Source organism: Rhinatrema bivittatum, chromosome 5, assembly GCF_901001135.1.
Source record: "Rhinatrema bivittatum chromosome 5, aRhiBiv1.1, whole genome shotgun sequence".
NCBI lineage: Eukaryota > Metazoa > Chordata > Amphibia > Gymnophiona > Rhinatrematidae > Rhinatrema > Rhinatrema bivittatum.
Window position 1 is genome coordinate 349,139,916 of NC_042619.1, and position 22,017 is coordinate 349,161,932.

The following is a 22,017-nucleotide window of genomic DNA, read 5'->3' on the forward strand; positions in this document are numbered from 1 at the left end:
CCCTTGCCTTGGACTCTCCCTTGATACCGACCATAGCCTATGCCCTGACTCTACTTGCCTGCTACCTGCCTCGACCACGGCCTGACTACGGAACCTCTCTTAGCCATCACCTAAGACCTGTTGGCTCCCGGAACTCAAAGGCTCAACCTGCAGGGAAAAAGGCTGATATAGGCAAAGCTCAAGTCTCTGCATTGTCTTTTGCCAGTTGGCATTGAGGACCTACTGAGCCTTCCCAGTAGGTGGCATCAACCTCACTAACACAAGGGTCCATAACCCTAACACCCGGCCACTAACTTTGCTTCTTCTACCCGGCCAGAAAGCCCTGCTGGCTGCCATAAATTGTGAGCTCAACTCAAATGGGAGGTGGCTAGTCAGGAGAAGATGTCATGCTGTGGCATATCAGCTGCCATCTGTTAAGTCCTATCTTTTGCTCACACAAGACAGGCAGTACCAACTTAACAGTGGTCCAAGGGCTCACTACCCTCACTTCGTGTCACATTAACTGATCTGATACCATGGTGAGATCTAAAATATGCCCTAATTAATGTGTAGGTAAAGTTACCAATCAATGTAAACCCATAGCACCAAATAATAGTTTTAAAATCTCACGCCAACAGTACATCATCATTTTCAAAACGTAGATCAAAATTACCAAACACTGCATGTTCTCTATATGTTGGGCTCAAAAAAGAAAGCATTTCCATTAGAGAATTAAACACAGAAATGTGCTGACTTGGAAGAACATATAACAGACAAAAAACCCACAAGTACATCCCTTGGGGAATGCAAAGGGAAGCTGAGTCTTGGAAACACTTTCTTTAAAGAAAATCAGAACTCTTGCACTACATTTGCCCTCACGGGACACAGCTACATAGGGGTAGCCAGGACGACATACATTTTATTTTAACACCACAATATCAGCTGCAGTATTCCAGGATAAAACATCTCAATCTTGCTGGAACAACATTTCTAAGACCTCATTTTCTTTTTTCCCATACCCACTGCGCATTCGGATACGCCGTATAAAACAGCTTTCCCCTCTAACAACATATTAGAAACCCCAATACTAGAAAGGTACATCAACCATCCTCCTCTGTGCAAATCATGCATAGGAGCAGATAATTCACCATCCCTCCCCTTTCCCTATTACCTCGATCTGTGAGCCAGACATAAATATTTCCTTAACCCAGAAGAATATAAAAGAAATCCACTCTTAAGAAACAAAAGGTAAATTATCATGACCCTATTCACTGTCCCACGAAGGGAACTACAATGGGGCAGGCCCCTTGGCGAATGTCCACCGGTAGGTCTTGCCTTTTCTATTGGCTTCCAGTGACATTGGCCGATGTCTTCTCAGCAGACAGAAAATGCCCAGCAACAAACAACTGCAGGTAGGGAGCTCCAACAGAAGGTAATAGTAGTCACAGTTCTTTTACAGCATAGTGCTCTGTGCCTCCATAAAGTGCTACGGCGCTTTTAACACTGCGAGTCTAGCCTTTAACGTTTGGCTCCTGGCATTGCTGGTTCATATTCATGCAGGGCGGGATTTCTCTCAGGGAAATCTGATTCAGACAGCAACCAACACGGGGCCTCGACTTTCACAGTCTGGGGTACTGATGGGCAGACATAAGGGAAAAAAGCCCAGAAAGGCTTCTGCGGCGAAGTCCAAAAGCAAAGCAAGTCAAGCAGCATTGTCTGAATGTTCAAGAAGGCTCCTCTCCCAGTATAAATGTTGCTGGCAGTCATTTTTTATGGGTTTGACACTTGCTTGTCTTTTTTTATTGTAAATATTAATACCCTTATCATAAGGTTTAGGGGGGGTAACTGCACAGACCACCCTTAAGAGCAGCACATATTACCAGAAGAAGCTTGCTGGGCAGACCGGATGGACCATTTGGCCCTTTTCTGCCATCATTATTATGTTACTGTATGTTAAGGAGCTCCACCAGAGGGTAACAGCAGACCGTTCTTTCACAGGGTGCTGTCTCTCAGTCATGGGAGATTTTCAGATTGCCGGTAGCTCAGGTCGGTTTGGGGAGCCTAGTTTCGAGCATTCAATCTAGTGAGCAGCTGTGGAAGGAAGCAAGTGATACAGCTGGGGCTAAGAGCACCCTCCAAAAAGAACAAATAGTAGTGTGAGATGCCCTGGCTTTTCTCCTCCTGGTCCACCCTCAACTGCACCACCAGCACCCATGGATCTAGAGAGGGAAAGGGGATCCTGCATGACCCCAGCAACGGGCTAAGCTCATAGTGTCACAATGCATGGATGAGATGAGGGTGTAGGGAAGAGGGTTAGATTGGTTGGGGAACCTTCTCTGGAAGGGGAAGCCCATCCAGCTGCTGGCACAAGCCTTTAAAATGACTGAGCAACTTTGAAACTAGATCATGAGGGGCAGCCGATAGTCACTCACACAGTGCCAGTTCCGGGTGGGGAAGGGAAGGACGGTATCTTCCAAGGATACTTGCAAAACAGGGAAGTAACAAAATCTCAGTAGAGAAGTTGTAGTTAAGGCTAAAGTAATCCAGAAGGATGCAAATAAAAGAAAAGAGTACATAGATGTAAATGATACTAAACTGCCTGTATCTTCTGCTAATAGAAAAACAAATTTAAAAAGAAATCAGTCCATATACAAATGCCAGAAGTCTGAAAAGTAAGACTGGAGAGTTGAAATGATTGACTTTATAGGCATCTCAGAGATATGGTGGAAAGAAGCTACCAATGGGTAGAGACCATCAGTTGCAATTTTTGTTTCATTTATTTTTGTAGGGGGAATTTATCAACGTTTATTACAAGAACAAAAAAATAAAGCAAGTTTGTTTACCGTAAATGGTGTTCTCTGTAGACCAAAAGCTATGTGGTGATGATATCAGATGGAATCAAATGGCTCCATCTCTCTTAGCTTAAAGAGCTTTTGCTCTACTGAGCATGTGTGGAAGTTCCCACATAGGTGTTGCCTTGTGAGCTCCTCAGTCAATAATCAGAGTTAAGTTTAGCTAGGTAATCAAATCTCCAGAGAAATGGGTGGGTATTTAGCATGGCTAATTTATCCTGCTGTCTATGGAGAGCACTGTTTATGGTAATCAAACTTGTTTTCTCCAGCAACATGCAGGGCTGAATTAACCATTAAATGTGGGGGTTCCCAAGCTAAAGGTTGCAACAAAACACTTCTGTAAAAATAACCTCGACCCCACCATGGAGAATAAAGAGGGCCCTTTGCTTTCAGTTTTTATTTTGCCTGGGAATTTCATGTTATAACAAAAAAGAATCTGTGGAAAAATACTTTTTTTAAAATTCAAATTGTATTCAAATTTAGATCTTCTTACATAAGTTCAAATTTCAAACACAAATATAATTATGCTTAATACCAACATAAAAAAATAACATCTTACAAAGATTTTCGATTTGCTAGCCCACATTATGGGGACTTACCAATATAGTTGCTCTATCATTCAAAAAAATTTTAAGATGCATTGGGTAGGAAATTTTTTTTTTTTTTTTTATAAGAAATCAAACATTTACAAGGAATCTTAAGGTAAAGCATTGCACCAATAAATAATACTCTGCTTTCAATAGAAAAAATGGTTTCCTTCGTAACTTGAATAACACACAAAACTTCCAGAAACACTTGGATCTTCTGTCCACAGAACTGAAAATCCTTATAGGAAAAATATTTTCAGAAAACCAACTTTATCACGCTCTAAAATGAAAGACCAAGAATGTGACCCTTAGAGAAATATCACCCAAGGAAGACTCCATGAAGGTGGATAGACTAGCCTCATTAGAAGATAAATGGTCTGGAGCTCCTTCTGCATTAATAATCCTTTTCATTTTCTTTTACAATTTGTACTTAATAATGCAGAGTATATGGTAGGTTTTTATGCTACAGTTGGTTTTATGGTCTGGTGTTCTAGATCTAGTTTGGCCAGATAGGTTGATGCTTTTACGTTTCAGTGTTTTATTTTTTTTTGTACTTGTCTGTTTCATGATGTTATATGTCTTGTTTTAACTGGATTGATTATGTACCTAGATTGTAATCCACCCAGTATTGTGGACAGGAGAGATATAAATTCTTAAATAAGTAAATATTTGAACAACTCCCATTTTCAGATGAGTCAGGAGTTCTAATGTTTAATATTCATTAGGACATGAATGAAGAAAAAATTATGGGAATTTATTTGCAGTCATAAAAGTTGTATCCAAAACCGGGCAAGCAACACTGGTATCTTACCAGCTGGAGAGAGCCAACATCCTGGTCGCTGTGGACCGTACACTCAAAGGATTCTACAGTGCAACCCAGAAAATATACATCCGTGCAAGAAAGTACATACTTACATATGATGTAATAATCTTTGTTTCTTTCGAATTCCAAACCCCAGAGATTGGGGCTGAACTCTTGAAACTTGATGGTGAATTTAACGTCTTGATCCGGTTTGGCACAGTTAAGCAAAGGTGTGTTGTCCTTTCTAATAGCACAGCTCTCTGCTTGCTCCTTATTCACCATATAGACCTTATAGTACTCATACTGGCCAATAGTTTTAGAGTCCACCTTTGGGCAGATAATATCCAATTTATCTCCTATCTGCGGGTACAGTATCAGTCCTTGTCCAGGGTGGAATCTAAAAGAGCCAAAAAAAAAAAAATGGAATGAATGAGAGAAAGCCATAAAGCTAGAGCACATTTTCATAACAAAAACACCTTCCTACAAAATCACAATCTGATCACAAAGTAAGAAGCTGCCATTTCCTCAAGGCAGAGTATTTAGCTAGAAACAAAGTATTGTGCGATTGATCAAAATAAAGTCTGCTTAAAGAGACCTGGCACGTCAACCAAGAATCTTACAAAAAGAAAAAAACAAAACAAAACGTTTTCTTGCCCCTGACGTTCTATAAATGACCACTATAATCAGAGTGCCAAGGCCCACACGTTAACCAATCAATTGCTTACAGTCACTTTTAAAGCGAGAGCCCATATGGACTGTACACAAGTTATACATGCTCTGTCAAGCCCACGCAGCACCAAGCAAAGCAGGTCCCTATCTCGTGCAAAGCTTCATCAGCAATAGTACCCAACTATAGTCTTCCTCAACTCTGAGCTTCATGCAATCATTTAGTCTCAATTCTGTTTCTTGAAAGCTTAATATATATCTACATATAAAACCAACAATCATTACTCAAACACGCTTTATCTAGAAAACCTATGAAGCTGTAGCCCAAGAATACCCCCCCAGCTCCACCCCTAATCTCACAAAACCCTATCCATACCCCTTTAATCCATTACTGCTTCATCAACTACCCCGGGCAGTATCTCATGACTAGACAAACGGTTCTGAACAAAAGTCACTGAGAGCCGTACGATGAGGTAATGAAGAAATGTAAAGCAACTCTAACTCCAAAGTATGCTTCTGCTGCTCCTTCACTAGAAAATTGTTCCGTGATCAGTGAACTGTGAATGCTGCTCCTCCACTGCGGAACAGCAGGGGCTTCAGCTTGTCACCAGCAACATAACGTGGCGTTCTGGGCTCGGAGGAAGATTTTGGCAAGCCTCGATTTCTGAAGGGCTGTTCCACTCGAAGAAAGAGCTATTTCCTCCTCAAAACAACACAGCTTGGCATTAAAATTCATTTTTATCCCCGCAACTCATTCCACAAACTCCTAAATCCTCACACAAGACCAAGACACGTGACTGAGCGTGCAGGGCTGGTGCGAGCTTTTTTTTTGCTTCCCCACACCTGATTCATCCAGGGTCTGTTCCCCCCCCCCACAACCCCAGAACCCATGGATAGTGAAGGGTATGAGGTACCCTAGGCAAACCTTACAGCCTTGCACAAACACTACCCCCATCCTTTATAGACACACAATTATATAATGCATTTGCAACAGATTTTAAATGAAAAAAAATATTCAAAAGTACAGTCTTCTGAGGCAAAAATTACACAACATGCACATTATATTTACATGCACTCCTGTGGTACCAACCAGAAAACTGCAAAAGGCACTTGGAGCTCCTATAGAATTAGACTTTTTGCAATGCGTATTGGGTGTGAGCTTGGCCCTCAAAGCCATGAACAGAATTACCATCACAATATAGTAAACCTCCCCATACCCAAACAATCCTATGTATGAAAAGGCAACACTGCACATATTGCACCAGGCCCTAGAACACCAATAAAACTCTTTATTAGGAAATCAGGCTGCTATAGATCCCTACACAGGAATTACATGCCAGCAAAATACCTCATCTCAGTCGCTTGTACAGATCACAGAGAGACCCTCACCAAATACAGAATAAAGAGATCAGAAACGCGCTGAGAAAAACTGAACTGGAACCCACAACAAGCCAACCTCTCTCTATGCAGAGCAATAATGGAAAAACAAATATTACCATTCTTCATAAAACAATAAATAATAAAATCAGGAAATATAAATCATAATAAAATCATATTCATAAAAACAAATATTTCAAATCAGTTAAATAGAATATCCAAAATTTCCCAAACACCAATAAAATATTTCAAAACATCTGATGAATAAAACCTCCAATAATTAAAAAAATGTTCTATCCCCCCCCCCAAAAAAATTAAACATTTTGAAAGAGCAGAAACATCAGATTACACCCAATAACTAAAACTAATAAGGATTAAGAAATCTTCTGATCTCCAGTCACCCTGAGATTGGTGTGGATTGGAGGAGGTAAGGCAATGCAAATTTTATCCTCACTCTCGCACAATCACACATTCATTCTCTCACACACACACACACAGGCTCTCGCACAGCCCCGGGACTGGCAGGACTTAAAGCGAGGGTCCCACAGGGCAAAGAGAAGGAAAGAGACTGGGGGCCAAGCTGAGGTCAGGGCAGGCAGCAAGCAGAGCGTAATCCAGGGCTACAGTAAGGGTCAGTGGCAGGCGGTAGGCAAGAGAGTGGCCAAGTCTAAGGCAGAGGTCAACTCCAGGAAGCAGGCCGAGACAGACAGGACTGGGAAGGACTGGACATGGAGAATTACTGTAAGGCAGACAAACAAGGCAAGGAACAGGGACAAGATTGCAAGGAAGATAGCGAGACCAAGAGGAAGGAGCAGGAGAGCCACAGGAGAAGCAATAAACACTGCTAGGAAGGAGGACGTCGAGTGAGGGATCCCCCGGGGTTTAAATGGCCCGCGAGGCTCGATGTCGGCGTGTGCCTGGAGCTGTTTCCTGCTGTGGAGTCTTGTTAATTTGCTCTGGTGTGCGCGCGCACATCCAAGGAGTAGGCGACACAAGGGGAGACTGACAGCGGCGTTCCAGGTGAGCAAGGGTTCTGGCGGCGCCAGGTTAAGTGCAGTCGCTTGCAGAACGGCCCTGCAACCAGCCAAACGTAACAACAGTCAAAGGAACTTTAGAAAAATTTCAAGGACGAAATGGCTTGGAATTACATTGACAGCTTATAAGCTCCACCTAGCAAATGCTGATTTTTACATGCACATGTACAGTATTAGGTACATCTAGTAGTACTGTAGAAATACAAGAGAACAAAATGTTAGTACTTAACAAGGAAATTGATGGAAATGCAAATTTGGATTTTAAGGGACACAGTGTAACTATCTCCTCAACAATTCGTGACCTAGGAGTGCTTCTTGTATCTAAATCTTTCTATGAGAACACGTATAAAACATCAAGCCAGGGTGGGAAACATGAAATTAAAGATGCTTAAACATCTGCAACCTCTTTTGGACAAAGACGTTTTTCAAGCCATCTTATAATCAGCGATTCTTATGGGCCTGGACTATGGAAATTCGCTTCTGTTAGGAGTGGGCAGATTCCACTCTCCGGTCTCTGCAGCCCAAACGCCTTACAGGCCAAATAAGATACGATCACATAACTCCAGCTCCCAATACGAGCGAGGATAAAAGTGCAAGGTACTGATGTTCTCACACAAACTTAACAAATCATGAGGAGGTCCCCTGGTTAGGCACGGTCCTGCAGTTATATTCTCCATTAAACGACATTACGCTCCCAGAATAAAAGGCCTGTCGGAGGAGGCTGCCGCAGTCCGTCAGGCGAGGTCAGCGCGCGCTCATTTTCTTTTTGTGGCTGGGCCAGCCGTATGCCGGAACCACCAAGGACCATAAGAGATTCAAAATTATTCACAAAAGTTGAAAAAAAGACCTGGCTGTTCAAACAGGAATGTGAAGACTAATGCAGGGAGTGCTAGGCCAAAAAAAAAAAAGGTGAAGAGCCACTGAACCCTGTCAACATATTAACAGCAGTGAAGGGTTTTTTTATTATGAAATTGTGATGTAATTTTTTTTTTATATTACTGTTTGGGGCAGTTAACTATTGTATTATTTTATTATGTGACTTAGCTTATATTTTGTGTAGGATTGCATGATTTGTTTTTAGTCGTTTTATTATGTTTACTTATTATATTTGGATCAGGGTTTCCTGCATGAGCGGTTAAGAAGAATGGATAAATAAATAAATATTAAGCTGTGTTTGATTTATGGTTTATTTGGGGGTTTTTTTTATACAAATTCATACTTTTTATTATGCATGTTGTGATGTGACCTGCTGCAGCTTACCTCGGAAGCAAGCGGCAGAGAAACATTTTAAAATAATTCAATAGCACACACATTAACCCCTTAGACTAGAGAAACCTAGGCACGTTACTGGCAGTGCTCAGCCAGAAGCTCAGTGTGCGCACAGTCTGGCTGCCGGGCTTGACTGGTGACATAGCTGTGGGTCCTCCAAGCCTTCCCCCTCTCTCTATCCCAATTCCTAAGGGGGGGCGGGGGAGAGAGGAAAGAATAAAAAGCTAAGTGAGTGTTGGGAATTATTAGAAAAGGAATGATGAATAAAACGGAAAATGTCATAATGCCTCTGTATCGCTCCATGGTGAGACCGCACCTTGAATACTGTGTACAATTCTGGTCGCCGCATCTCAAAAAAGATATAATTGCGATGGAGAAGGTACAGAGAAGGGCTACCAAAATGATAAGGGGAATGGAACAACTCCCCTATGAGGAAAGACTAAAGAGATTAGGACTTTTCAGCTTGGAGAAGAGACGACTGAGGGGGGATATGATAGAGGTGTTTAAAATCATGAGAGGTCTAGAATGGGTAGATGTGAATCGGTTATTTACTCTTTCAGATAGTAGAAGGACTAGGGGACACTCCATGAAGTTAGCATGGGGCACATTTAAAACTAATCGGAGAAAGTTCTTTTTTACTCAACGCACAATTAAACTCTGGAATTTGTTGCCAGAGAATGTGGTTCGTGCAGGTAGTATAGCTGTGTTTAAAAAAGGATTGGATAAGTTCTTGGAGGAGAAGTCCATTACCTGCTATTAGGTTCACTTAGAGAATAGCCACTGCCATTAGCAATGGTTACATGGAATAGACTTAGTTTTTGGGTACTTGCCAGGTTCTTATGGCCTGGATTGGCCACTGTTGGAAACAGGATGCTGGGCTTGATGGACCCTTGGTCTGACCCAGTATGGCATTTTCTTATGTTCTTATGTTCTTATTCAGTTTTGTAGCGCAGACAGATACAGAGACACAATGGACAGGCCCTGATCTTTGGGGTCTACAGTCTATTCAAGACAGACAAAAGGAACAAATATCAGAGTTTCAGTTACAATTGTAATGCACTTCCCGGTACAACATCAGCTATGGAGCACATTCAGTACCGGAGCTTAGTCCTAACTTAGTCCTGAAGCCCTCGTGTAGTCACCATAAAGAGCGGGTGCCGCCTAGCAGACTTGACACAAAGGTTCGCTGGCTCCAACATGAAAAACAGTGCACATTGACAGAAACGTCAGTTTACTGTCTTCATCAAGTGGGTTGCTGAGCCTTCTTGTTGCACCCTCCTGGGACATCGCTGGGCTCCCACAGACATTCCTGTATCTGACTCCCCAATGTCCACCTTTCTCCTTTGGACGATTGGATCCCTGGAAAAAGCAGCTCCCTCCCTTCTCTCCATCTCCTTCCAGAAAGGCCCCCCCCCCCCCCCCCCCGACACCCACCCGTTGTGCTTCTCATTGGCCATTAACTTGCGTAACGCCCAATTCCAGGGAAGCTCGGAGTAACTCAGCCAAGGTGAGGCGAGTCTCTCTGGAGGGCCAGACTGGGCCAAGGACTGGAAAAATAAGTCCAGTGCCCACTCCAAAAAGCTGTGCCCCCAACAAAAAAAAAAATGGATTAAGTTTATTCCAAAGAGTTCACCAATCAAAAAGAAAAAACACACAGCAGTGTAGGAAGAAAGCGCAAATCCCTAACAAGTGCTGCATCAATTCCACATTCCACCACAATCCCTTCTCCGGCCTTCCCAGGCCCTTTCTTAGCCCATGCGCTCTAATTTAGTTACTTCCAGTGTCCTGAGCAGCTTCAGGAAGACACCCCCTCTTTTTCCTCAGACAGGAGAGCAACCGAGCTCCTTGGCACTGGTGCGTCCAGTCGCAGACGTCTGTCTCACCTTTCTCCTCCTCCATGGGTAAAGATGGCTGCCTCCGGTGCCGAGTGCCGAAAACCTCGGCGTCTCCCAACACAGCATGGGCGGCCCCATCCGCCATGCTCCTTCCCGGGGCCTCCTATGGCGCGCGCTACCCTCCAAGGTATCTCGCTCCAGAAGCAGCTCTGGGCACCAGCCCCCTGGGGGCCTCTTGCTTCCATCTACCCTTCAGGGTTTCTACTAGACAACCGCTCCTCTTTTCAGGATTATCTGCGCTTCCAGGTACTCGCTCCTCAAGGGCCTATCCAGCTCTGGGTATCCTGCACCACAGACCTCGGGTCCCGCCTTCATCATCTACCAGGAGGATTCCTGCACTACTCTACTAGGGCTTGTTGCCTTTTCTTAGGTACAGATGTTTGAATCCTGGGAGATAGTACTGCGGATAGTGATACATTACAGGAGGACCTTGTGAGACTGGAAGATTGGGCATCCAAATGGCAGATGAAATTTAATGTGGATAAGTGCAAGGTGATGCACATAGGGAAAAATAACCCTTGCTGTAGTTACACAATGTTAGGTTCCATATTAGGGGGTACAACCCAAGAAAGAGATATAGGTGTCATAGTGGATAACACATTGAAATCGTCGGCTCAGTGTGCTGCAGCAGTCAAAAAAGCAAACAGAATGTTGGGAATTATTAGAAAGGGAATGGTGAATAAAACGGAAAATATCATAATGCCTCTGTATCGCTCCACCTTCAGTACTGTGTACAATTCTGGTCGCCGCATCTCAAAAAAGATATAATTGCGATGGAGAAGGTACAGAGAAGGGCTACCAAAATGATAAAGGGGATGGAACAGCTCCCCTATGAGGAAAGACTAAAGAGGTTAGGACTTTTCAGCTTGGAGAAGAGACGACTGAGGGGGGATATGATAGAGGTGTTTAAGATCATGAGAGGTCTAGAACGGGTAGATGTGAATCTGTTATTTACTATTTTGGATAATAGAAGGACTAGGGGGGGTATGCCATGAAGTTAGCATGTAACATATTTAATACAAATTTGAGTGAAAAAAAATTCTCAGTGCACAATTAAGCTCTGGAATTCATTGCCAGAGGATGTAGTTAGGGCAGTTAAAGTAGCTGGGTTTTAAAAAGGTTTGGATATTTCTTCTTTTGGCTCTATTTCACCAACAAAGTTTCAGCGTCAGAGTCTGGCGGATGAGCCTTGAGATATAGAGTCTGTTGCAGAAGGATCAGTCCCTCAACTTTCCTTGCCGGCCGATTAGATTGGAGCAGGTTTGGCAGACTGTTTTATCCTCTTTAGCTCCATCTATAACTTTACAGGACTCTGCTTCATTTGCTAAACCTCTGGTTATTACACTGTTATGAGGTCAGTCAATCTGTTACTTCCTCTGACTTGCATAATAAGCTTCAAGCTCATGAATCTTGGTTAACCACTCTGGAGCAGAAGTGGTCTGAGGGAAAAGCATCTATAGCAAAGGTTCAAGATCTTCAGGTTAATATTAAAGATCTGTCCTCTACTCTTCGTAGGAGAGAGAGAGAACACTGAGAACTCTCTCAGAGATTTAAATCTGAGAACACTTAACTTCCCTCGGACCCCTCTCAGTACACCTGATCTTTTCTCTGTTTATCTGAAAGAAGTATTCATTATTCCAGAGGGTGCACTTCCCCCTATGAGAAGATCCTTTTCCTGCCTGCTCGTAGAAGATCGGTGGCTAATGACGTGATGGATGTCCCACTAGCTTGACCGATTTCCTTGAAAGTTCTGATGAAGGAAATGTGATCGATCGAGCTACACTGCCGGTGACTTTTGTTTTTATGCAAGACCGTAAAGAACACCTTGTGTCTACATCTTCGTAATAAGGACGTTTTATTCAAAAGGCCAAAAGATTTGGATGTTTCCAGATACAAGCAAAGCAATGCAGGAAGGAAGAAAGAAGTTCTCAGCTCTGAAAGATGCAGTTCTTTCCTCAGGAGCCACCTGCATCAGACGTTACCCTTCCAAATGGGTGATAAATCTCCATTCTGTCAGATTTACTTTTTTCGATCCTTGCCCGTTAAAAACGTTTTCTGGATGCCAGACGAGGGGTTGTGGTTCCTTCTTCCTCTGCTAATGTGGGCACTGATAGGGTAGCGTTCAGCTCTGCAGCTCCCATCCTTATTTTGGTTGCATTTCCACTTGGGTTTTGGCCATTCCCCGTGGTTATTTTCTTGTCCCCCCTCCACCCCTATATTGGGGTCTAATGTGGCAATTTACGGCAATATAACTTCCTCTTATTGTTTTATTACTGGTATATAATTACCATGCATATTGCCTATTTTTCTTTATCAAATATTTTTTATATATTTGATTTGAAATTATAAATAAAGAGTTAAAAAAAAAAGGTTTGGATAAGTTCTTGGAGGAGAAGTCCATTAATGGCTATTAATCAAGTTTACTTAGGGAATAGCCACTGCTATTAATTGCATCAGTAGCATGGGATCTTCTTGGTGTTTGGGTACTTGCCAGGTTCTTATGGCTTGGATTGGCCACTGTTGGAAACAGGATGCTGGGCTTGATGGACCCTTGGTCTGACCCAGCATGGCAACTTCTTATGTTCGCTATATTGATTTTGAGTGACCTTTGCTGGGTTGTACGCTGCATCACAGAGTGACTGGTAGCTGAGGAAATTCGTGTTGTTTGAGCTGAAGGGAGGAGTTTCTGTGGACGCAGGCTATGTTACTGAATTTGAGGTGTGGGGTTAATAGTGGGGTTTTGTCCCATCCTGTAGAAACCCCAGACCTTCCTTAGCATTGCCTGACAGTGCTGGGAGTGGGGAGGCGCAGAGCGGCAGTGAGATGACACCAAGAGCATTTAGGGGTGGCAAAAACCCTAAGTTTGTTGCAAAGAGAGGGGGAAGGATTAGGGCAAAGATTGGGTGGGGGATGGGAGAGATCTCTGGAGAGGCTGCAGGAGTGAAGCCCGTATCTTCCATAAGGGGTAGGGGCTGCGATTGTGCCCCTAGTTGTGTTTACTTTAGGATGATGACGACATTTCTAAATAAGGTCCTAGAAGAGGTTTCCTTCCGACAACTCTCCCATGCAGATCATTGTTGTGTACAAAACTACTCCAAGTCCAGGTAAACTTTTCGGCAGGTTTTTTGCCGGTACCTGTGGAGTCTGTTCTGCAGATCTGACCAGCTTTTGCACAGTTTACGTCAGATTTTCTTGCAGCGCCGGAGCTAGCTTATGGACGATATGGCCGAGGCCACAGACACCATTGCCTGAAAGGTGCAAGCGCCGCTGGTCACGCCGTGGAGACTTCCATACCAAAGGAAGGCCTTTAATGCCCCACCGCGGCTGCTGCAGCTTCCCTCCCTCCCAGGACCAGTATGTCCAGAGAGAGAGAGGATCCAACTGGGGACTGCGGCTGCCACAGAAAGGAGCTTTGGACAAGAGACAGAGCAGTGCACCTGATAAAACTTGAGAGATGATATTTAATGTGAGAGGGGCAGAGGGACAGAGTGGGAAGTGAGAGATGTCCTGTCCCTGAGTGAGGGACAGAGTGGGACGTGAGAGGTGTCCTGTCCCTGAGTGAGGGACAGAGTGGGACGTGAGAGGTGTCCTGTCCCTGAGTGAGGGACAGAGTGGAAAGTGAGAGGTGTCCTGTCCCTGAGTGAGGGACAGAGTGGGAAGTGAGAGGTGTCCTGTCCCTGAGTGAGGGACAGAGTGGGAAGTGAGAGGTGTCCTGTCCCTGAGTGAGAGTGAGAGGAGGATGCCGGTGCTGGTGTCAGGGAAATACTGGTATTGACTGGAGGGGAGACAGGAACAGAGAGGAGGACACTGGGGAGTAAGAGGAATACTGGTGCTGGAAGGGAAGGAGGGGACAGAGAAGGGGACACCGGTGCTGGCCTGGGGGGGAGGGGTGTGGAGGCCTGGAGAATATGAAGGGGAGACAGAGAGGATATACACACGCACACACACATATACACACACACACACATATATGTGTTTGGGGGGAGAGAGCTTGTGTGTGACGAGAGAGAAATTTGTATGTATGTTTGTGAGAGAGAGCACGTGTGTGTTTGTGCGAGTACGTGGGGGAGAGAGCACGTGTGTTTGTATGAGAGCATGTTGGGGAAACAGAGGAAAAGGTTTGTGTGTGCACATCCACACATATAAATCCACAACAATCTCAGGGCGACTGGAAATCAAAAGTCCCAGCTATGGAAAGCTGGTGATTTTATTTTTTTTGATCCATAATAATTTTAATTATTGGTGGCTGCTTGATGTTTCTGCTGTTTGGAAATATTTTGTTAGCTTTTGGGAAATTCTGAAAAGTCTGCATGTGTTTTTCATTTTTGGACTTTATTCTATTCGTCAGCTGTTTTGAAGTGGTTTTTATATATCTCGTGTAACAAGGATTAAGAGTCAGTTCTTGCAGAGGTTAAGGATCAAATCTTTACAGACCCGAGGGTCAGATTTTGGGACAAAGGTCACACTTATAATGTAGTCCATATTCAGCTGCTGTAAAGCTGTGTTAACCAGAATTTAGCCAGATAAACTATTTAGACTGATAACTATTTTGTTAATTGTCTAAATGGCTTTTGAATATGTACCTCAATAATATTAGTGCTGTTTTAAATAAAAAAAAGAAATTTAACAGAATCTTCCAGCTCATGGTATCATGTTGTGGCCAGGGTAAAGGCACCTTTTTTCACTCGGCCATAAGTGTCATATTGCCTGGCTATGGCTCTGTTTTCTAGATTTTCCTGCAACATTTCCATGTAACTTACATTTCTTAATAATGTTTCTGACAGTTGAAATTAAAAGCTGGAAGCAGTGATTTTTTTTGTATAGCCTTCCACTGCTTTGTAAGAATAAAGTATCTTCATTTTCGAATTCTAAAGTCAACCTGCCTCTTAGATGAGCCCATGGTTGTTGAAAGTACACAGAACAACAATCACAACCTAAAAGAAGGGTCAGAGTATTTATTCAACTGTGGAATTGCCTTCACCTGACTAACTGAGGATCTAACAAATCAATCTTCGGGCCTTTACAACTTTTTAAAAGAAAAATAGTAATGAATTGACTGGAAGAGTGTCCAAACTTTTGCACATGCCATGTTCAGTCTGTTAAGATCTGCAAATAAATATTAATTTTGCATTTAAAAAATTTGCAGAAAAATGTTCAGGCCAATATTCAGTAAGCTGACCAGCAGTAAAAGTTACCCAAATAACTTTAGCCAAATAGTGTAGGACAAAAATGATGATAGATAGATAGATATACTTCCTATGACTATTTAGATTCCAGCCAATAAAATCCTGAACTCAATAGGGACCAGAATTATTTTACAACCTTTTTTGTATCTATTCTGAGGTTATTGTGATATGTAATAATTCAGAACGAATGATAAGTTACATGAGACAGCAACAGTTACCAAGTCATTCTGGATTAGAAATGCCTATAAATCACCAGTGCCAAAATCTGTTCCAACCAACAAATCTCACACATGCAGCGCAAAGCTAAAAACTCAGCAAAGAAGTGATAAATTAGCCCAGGTCTTGCATTGGCTCTTATCAGTCCCAGAATGGGAGACAACTCCCAGAGAGAGAGAAAAAGGTGGAAGACAGACTCTGCAAGTTACAGATAAGTCCTTAGAAGTTAGGCCGGTTTGCAACTTGTGCAGATAAGGTTATCCACAGTCCCTTACTGAGTGCATAATTTGCAATGCTACTTATTATTTATAGGATTTATATACCGGATGTTCCTGTATAATATACATATCACACCGGTTTAATTATGTTCTTCTGTTTTCCCATCAGGTACTGTTCCTTTTCTCCCCTCTCTTCTCTCGCTCCTTCTCTCTTCCTATCTGCTCCCTCTCTCCCCACCCTGGTTTTTTTTGTAATTTCCTCCTTCAGTTATACTGTAAACCGGCATGATGTACCCTCGAATGTCGCTATATAAAAGCTAATAAAATAAATAAGGTAAGGAGTGTACCAGAGTGGCATGCAGGAACTCTGTAACTGGCACAAACAGGGATGTAAGGGAAACATCCAGCAGGAAAAAAAAAAAAATATCCCATCCTCTTTTATTCTGAGCACGGACTGGAAGGTTACAGAAGCTGGTTTCCTCCTTAGCAGTGGCTTCAGATGACGGTGGCAGTACTGACAGATACAGCTTGTGCTGCTGAGAGAGATACAATATCTGTCAAGGCCACCGCTTGGACAAAACGTGGGACTAACCATGCCAGCTACCGTAGTTTCAAACAACGTCCTGTTTATTGAGCAGCTGGTTTTATGTCCCATATGATTCAGCAGTGTCTAACTCACACTCACATTCACAACTCCTTTAAGGGTAGCTGGGCTAGGCCCTAGGATGTACATTTTAATTACTTGTTACCCACTTCTTCCAAAGTTTATAGCAAGGTACATTTTATTCAGCAGGACAAATCTCATATGCTGAATATGCCGGGCTGGATAGTGATACCCGGGTAACTTTGGCCAGCCTACTGAATTTTTATTTTTTTTTTTAAATAACCAATAGTGCCAGCGACTGCCAAGCCTTTCCCCCTGATCCCCAGAAGGAAGAAAGAATAGGTAGTGGGGGTGACCAGCCTCCCCCTGGTCTGTAATGTGGATAGGCAGCGGGCGAGCGAGCAGCCACTGCGCCCTCATCCCCCGACCGCGCCGGCTCTCCTCCCGCTGGGGAACAGTACTTGCCAGCACGGTGGAGGCGTTTAACTTTCACTTACGCACGCCACTGGCCTCTGAAATACCCTCCCTGTACCTGACTGTGACCCAACTTGAGCTAGCAATGGAAAGTCAGGAGCTAAAAATATAAATAAATACAGTTGGCCGAGGATTCCTAAAAACTTTTGCCCCACAACAGAATATGAAGATGTTAATACTCTGATTTTTTTTTGAAGGACCAAAAATAAAAGTTTCAACTACCATTTACCCCGACTTTACATTCTTACCTAAAATATTTCTGATGTGCAACAGGACAGAAAGGCTGGGATAATGGTAGGCAAACGTTATTCTAGTGCTTTTTTGCACGACTCCGTTAATCGCTTTAACCCTGCTTCTAAGCGACAGCAGAAGGCCAGAGTAATTCAGTAGCTTCTTTTGTAATTTGCCTGCCATAAATAGGAACCAGCCCTGCATCTGAGAAGCAAGCTACGGCCACAAGCTTGCTGGACATTTATCATGTTCTGTTCCCTGTTAACAAGCAAATACATTAGTTGAATGGCCCATTAGCAATCACTGTCAAATGCAAAATGCAAGGTGCTTGGATGTGACCAGCCTGCAAATCAGAAGAGAGAGAGAGTGCCTCTGCATTAATGCTTCAGTATCAATACAGAAGCAATGGGATTGGAGATATTTTAAAGGTTAAATTGGAAGAGCGAAAAAAAAATCCTGGTCATTCAGAGGCTGGAAGTTACTTAGTAGAAAACGAAAATGTTTTACTAAATTTGACTATTTAACGAAGGTTGGGAAACTGGGTTCTCTCCAAAACCTAAGCTGGTTTTAATTAGCAGTACAGTGCTTTTAAAAACATGGATACTAGGAAATAAAAACAAGTTAGATGTCAGCCACACTAAGGGGCCGATGCAATACAGTGGGTTCGGCCGAGCGTACTCTTAACCCGCAGCTGGACGCGGGTCGTGGAGGCGCCGACCAATCCCCTTACGCGTCCAACGTCTAAGACGCACATTTAGCGATCGGAAATGAACGCCTGCCTGGAGCAGGAGTTGAGAGCCGAGCGCAGTACAGAAAAGCAGAAAAGCAGGAAAAAAACAAAAAAAAAACAAATTTTCTGTACTGCCTCCTACTTATTATCATTGCGATATTAAATAGGAGGAAAAGGTAAAGTAAATCAACGCCAAAAAGAAAAAAGAGTGCCGGCAGTCGAGTGCAGGAAACGGACGCTCAATTGAGAAGCCTCCAATTCCTGAACCCCCTGGCTGTGTGGCGTTCAGGAGAACCGACGCCGATAAAACTGAGCGTCAGCCTTCCTGACCGGCGGACGGCGGATGCACTCGGGCTCTCATCAGCAAGGAGGCGCCAGGAGCGCGGGCGAGAGCGACCCCCTAGCGCCTCCTTGCCAACGCGACCCCCGAATTTAAAATATTGCATGGCTGGGGGGAAGGGGGGGACGCATTAAGAAAGCGGTCGCCGACTGTTCGGCGCAAAAATATCGCCTCGGCCCCTAAGTGCTTTTAACCCCGGCTCCTGCCCAGAGACCGGCACTACTGCGCTTTCCAACGTGTGCCAGCTCTGCCCCTTTATGCAATCTGTGGATGGATTTCCCTATTAAACTCGACTCGGGGAGTGCGACTCCTATGTGCAGTGTAAGTGCAGAGTCCAAGGAGGCAATCGGAACTCTTCTGCCAAAAACCACTGCTTACAAGACCCATGCAGAAAGATTTTAAAAAGGCAAAAGATGTTTTGCTTTTGGATTCCATGTTTCCTGGTTGGGTCATAATAAGTGAGGTCTTCAATTAGCTTCCAAAGGAAAAGGTTTCCTACTCGCCTTGATCCGTGGGCCAGCAGCCGGACGTGGAAGCCAAGGACCTGCTTGATGTCTTACAATGGTTAAGCGTGTGGTGGGGGAGCCAGAATGGGGAGGGAAATAAAAAAAAAAAAATCACTTTCTGCTTTTAACGGTGAAGTCTAATAAAAAAGTTTCCTGTAGGCAGCAGTCAGGAACTCAGCTTTTACTGCTCAAGAACATTTCCAGCCACTTGCAGAAAAAGCCTGAATATTAACACAAGAAAGCCTTGCGTTATGCAAATGGGGTGGGGAAAAAAAAAGTGTAAATTACTTTTACAGAAATAAAAACAAAGCCGACAGCCCTGACCATTCTTGCTTCGTTGTATGAATAATTCTGAAGAAACAGCTGAATTTTGTTTTCTAAGATGGGAGACAAGTTGCAAGGAACACGATTCTTAATTGAGAAAGCAATGTGCATGCTGGGTTTTTTGGGGGGTTTTTTTCTCTCTGGCCCTGGAAGCAAGATCCAAATCATAGTATAAAAAGATAAATAAAATTTAAAAAAAAAAAGAGAGAGGGGGCCTCTGTTTTCTTTTCCGATAAGCCCAGCCTTGCCCGGCCCCTCTGCTCCTTCTCAGCAGGCCCTCTGCCCAGAGTCCACACAGATAAAAGGCCGCACTCTCAGAGGGCAGCTGATCCTACATAATGGCTGCTGCAGAGGCTAGGAGGTAAGGGAAAAGCCTTCCAAGACCCTGACAAGTGCAGTGATCTGTGCTAGCAATCAGGAAAAAAAAAAAAGCAGCAAATGAAAACCTAGGCTGGCAACCAGCAAGAACCCAGCAGCTTTCCTAAGCAGAAGCTATTCCAGGTCCCCGCCAGAGCTTTAGCTCCTGCGCCATCTTTCAGGGCAATGCCATTTCCAGCGCCCAACTGATCGATCTGTTGCCATGGCAGCTCCTGCCTCTTCTAGCTCTTATGGATTTAGCACTCTTTCAAAAAAAATCCCTCAAAAATTGTGGTTTTATTGCCGTACAAATCAGATTACTGCACTCAGTTTCTCTCTCTCTGCCTCTTGGCCATTCTTCAATCAAAAGGATCAGTTTCTTTATGCTCTCTCTCTCCGATTTACATTATATATCTGTTAAAAAACCTCCTCGTCTGGGCTGTAATCCCCCCCTATTAAACTATGACCAGGGTTGATCTGCCCAAAAATAAAAGCAAAATTGTGTCGGACCCTTTTCACTTTTGTTTTCGATTCAGAGCTACAAAACGGATTTACTAAAAAAAAAAAAAGGGAAAAATCTTCAGGAGTTCACACCAGGGCCGGGATGGTCCTGAATTTAAAATGAGAATTAAAACAAAACTTGAAAGGGGGAAGCCAAGTCAATGGTTTACAATTTTCCAGCATGGGAGAAGGGCCCCCGGGCTTTGGAGAGAAGACAATGAAGCCCCAGGAGTTTTCCCCCTCCCCCGCTCTGTTCTGTCTATTTGCCTTCCATATACCGGGTTTAAAAAAAAATAAAATAAAATAAAAATAAAAATGAAAGCCATGAGTACTGGGCTGAAAGCTGAGAGCTCTATGGCGCTGCATAGTTTAATCAAAATATTTTAAACACTTGAACACTCCCTATTTCACTCTCCCCCCCCCCCCCCCCCCTCCACCGCCCAAACTGAGCTCATAAGCCAATCCATGAAGATACTCGATAGGTGACCTGAAAAACAGGTTTCCCTTTGTGTCTGGGGCCCAGGCGGGCAGAGATTAGGCTCACAAAACATTTTAATTACTATTTTTCTCAGAGGAGCGCTGGCTTCTCAAAAGCTGTTTCGGAGTGGTACAGTCCTCCCCTCTCCCCCCCCCCCCTGATGAATTCAGACCGGATCTTAAGAGATCATAACTAAAGCAAACCCCCTGGCTCTCCAGACTCCCCCCCCCCCCCCCCCCAGCACATCTCAGAGACCAGAGACAGATTTCAGCTAAATTTCCCCCCACTGTGGGAAACCCGGGCTACTCTTAAAAAAAAAAAAAGTGTCATTCAAGGGAGATTATGGGCCAAAATGTACTGAAGAGTTTTTCTTACGCTATGTTTCTAGGAAAAGTACCTCGCAAACAAGGTGGAAAAGAGAGAGAAATTGTCATGATCTAAAAAAAAGAAAGAGTTACCAAACTAAGGGGCCAATGGAAAAGAGAGAGTGAGCATTGAAACCGTGCACTGAAATCCAGTGGAGAGTTTCCCAACGCACAAGCTTAAGGTTTTTTTTTAAGCTTCCGAAGCAGTAAAAGCTAATGGCATGCTAATGAATTGGGAGTTTAAAAATGCACACAAACCAGAAAGTGTGCACAAAAAAAAAATAAAAAAAAAGGCTTACCACCCAGCAAAACATGGATTCAATGCATACAAATCGTTTTATGCACAGAAAACATGATTTGTGCGTGCAAATCATGCTTTCTATGCATAAAATATGATTGATGCGCACAAAAAAATGTTCTCTGTGCGTTATTCGTGTTTCGTGCATGGAAAAATATGCTTTTTGTGCGTAAACCATGTTTTCTACACACGGAGTCTACAGAGCTCCAGCTTCTGCCTATAGACTAACTTTAAGTCCTAGAACTTTATTCCACCTCAGACCAAGGATTACATTTCCAGTATTAATAAAATCCATCATTAGCATAGAATTTGCATGTGAGAGCACTAACACACACACACACACACACACTCACTGTTGATCCAGTATGGAGTTTTGTGCACAACAGTAAACTTTGTGCACAAACAATGCGTGCACTACTGTGGGTTAAACTGTGCACTCTGCCCAGCACATTTTATTACATCGGTCTCTCACTAAAACATTTTACCTAAGGCTTACAGACAGGGGGCTTTAAGATAAATCAAGATAATAAGAATTATACGGTGCAAAGTTATTTAAAAGGTTCTGCCCACCTTTCAGATTTTGTTCTGAGCACAGCAAGGTATTCTCACAGCACAGACCGTGCCTGGGCACTGATGTTAAGAACATGAGGTACTGTTTTTCAAAGTGAGTTTGTGCTGTCACAGCAAAAACGTCAACAGCCTTCTTCCAGCTAAAATCTGGACAAAAG

General features: G+C 43.4%; 1 protein-coding gene across 1 annotated transcript in view; it reads right to left on the minus strand.

Annotated features, from left to right (window-relative positions):
- The window catches only part of EFNB2 (ephrin B2), a 112,816-nt gene that overhangs the window by 85,301 nt on the left and 5,498 nt on the right, over positions 1 to 22,017 (minus strand). Inside the window, exon 2 of the mRNA XM_029604543.1 lies at positions 4,334 to 4,617. Within this exon, the coding sequence (XP_029460403.1) occupies positions 4,334 to 4,617 (284 nt within the window). The remainder of the gene's footprint in view (positions 1 to 4,333; positions 4,618 to 22,017) is intronic.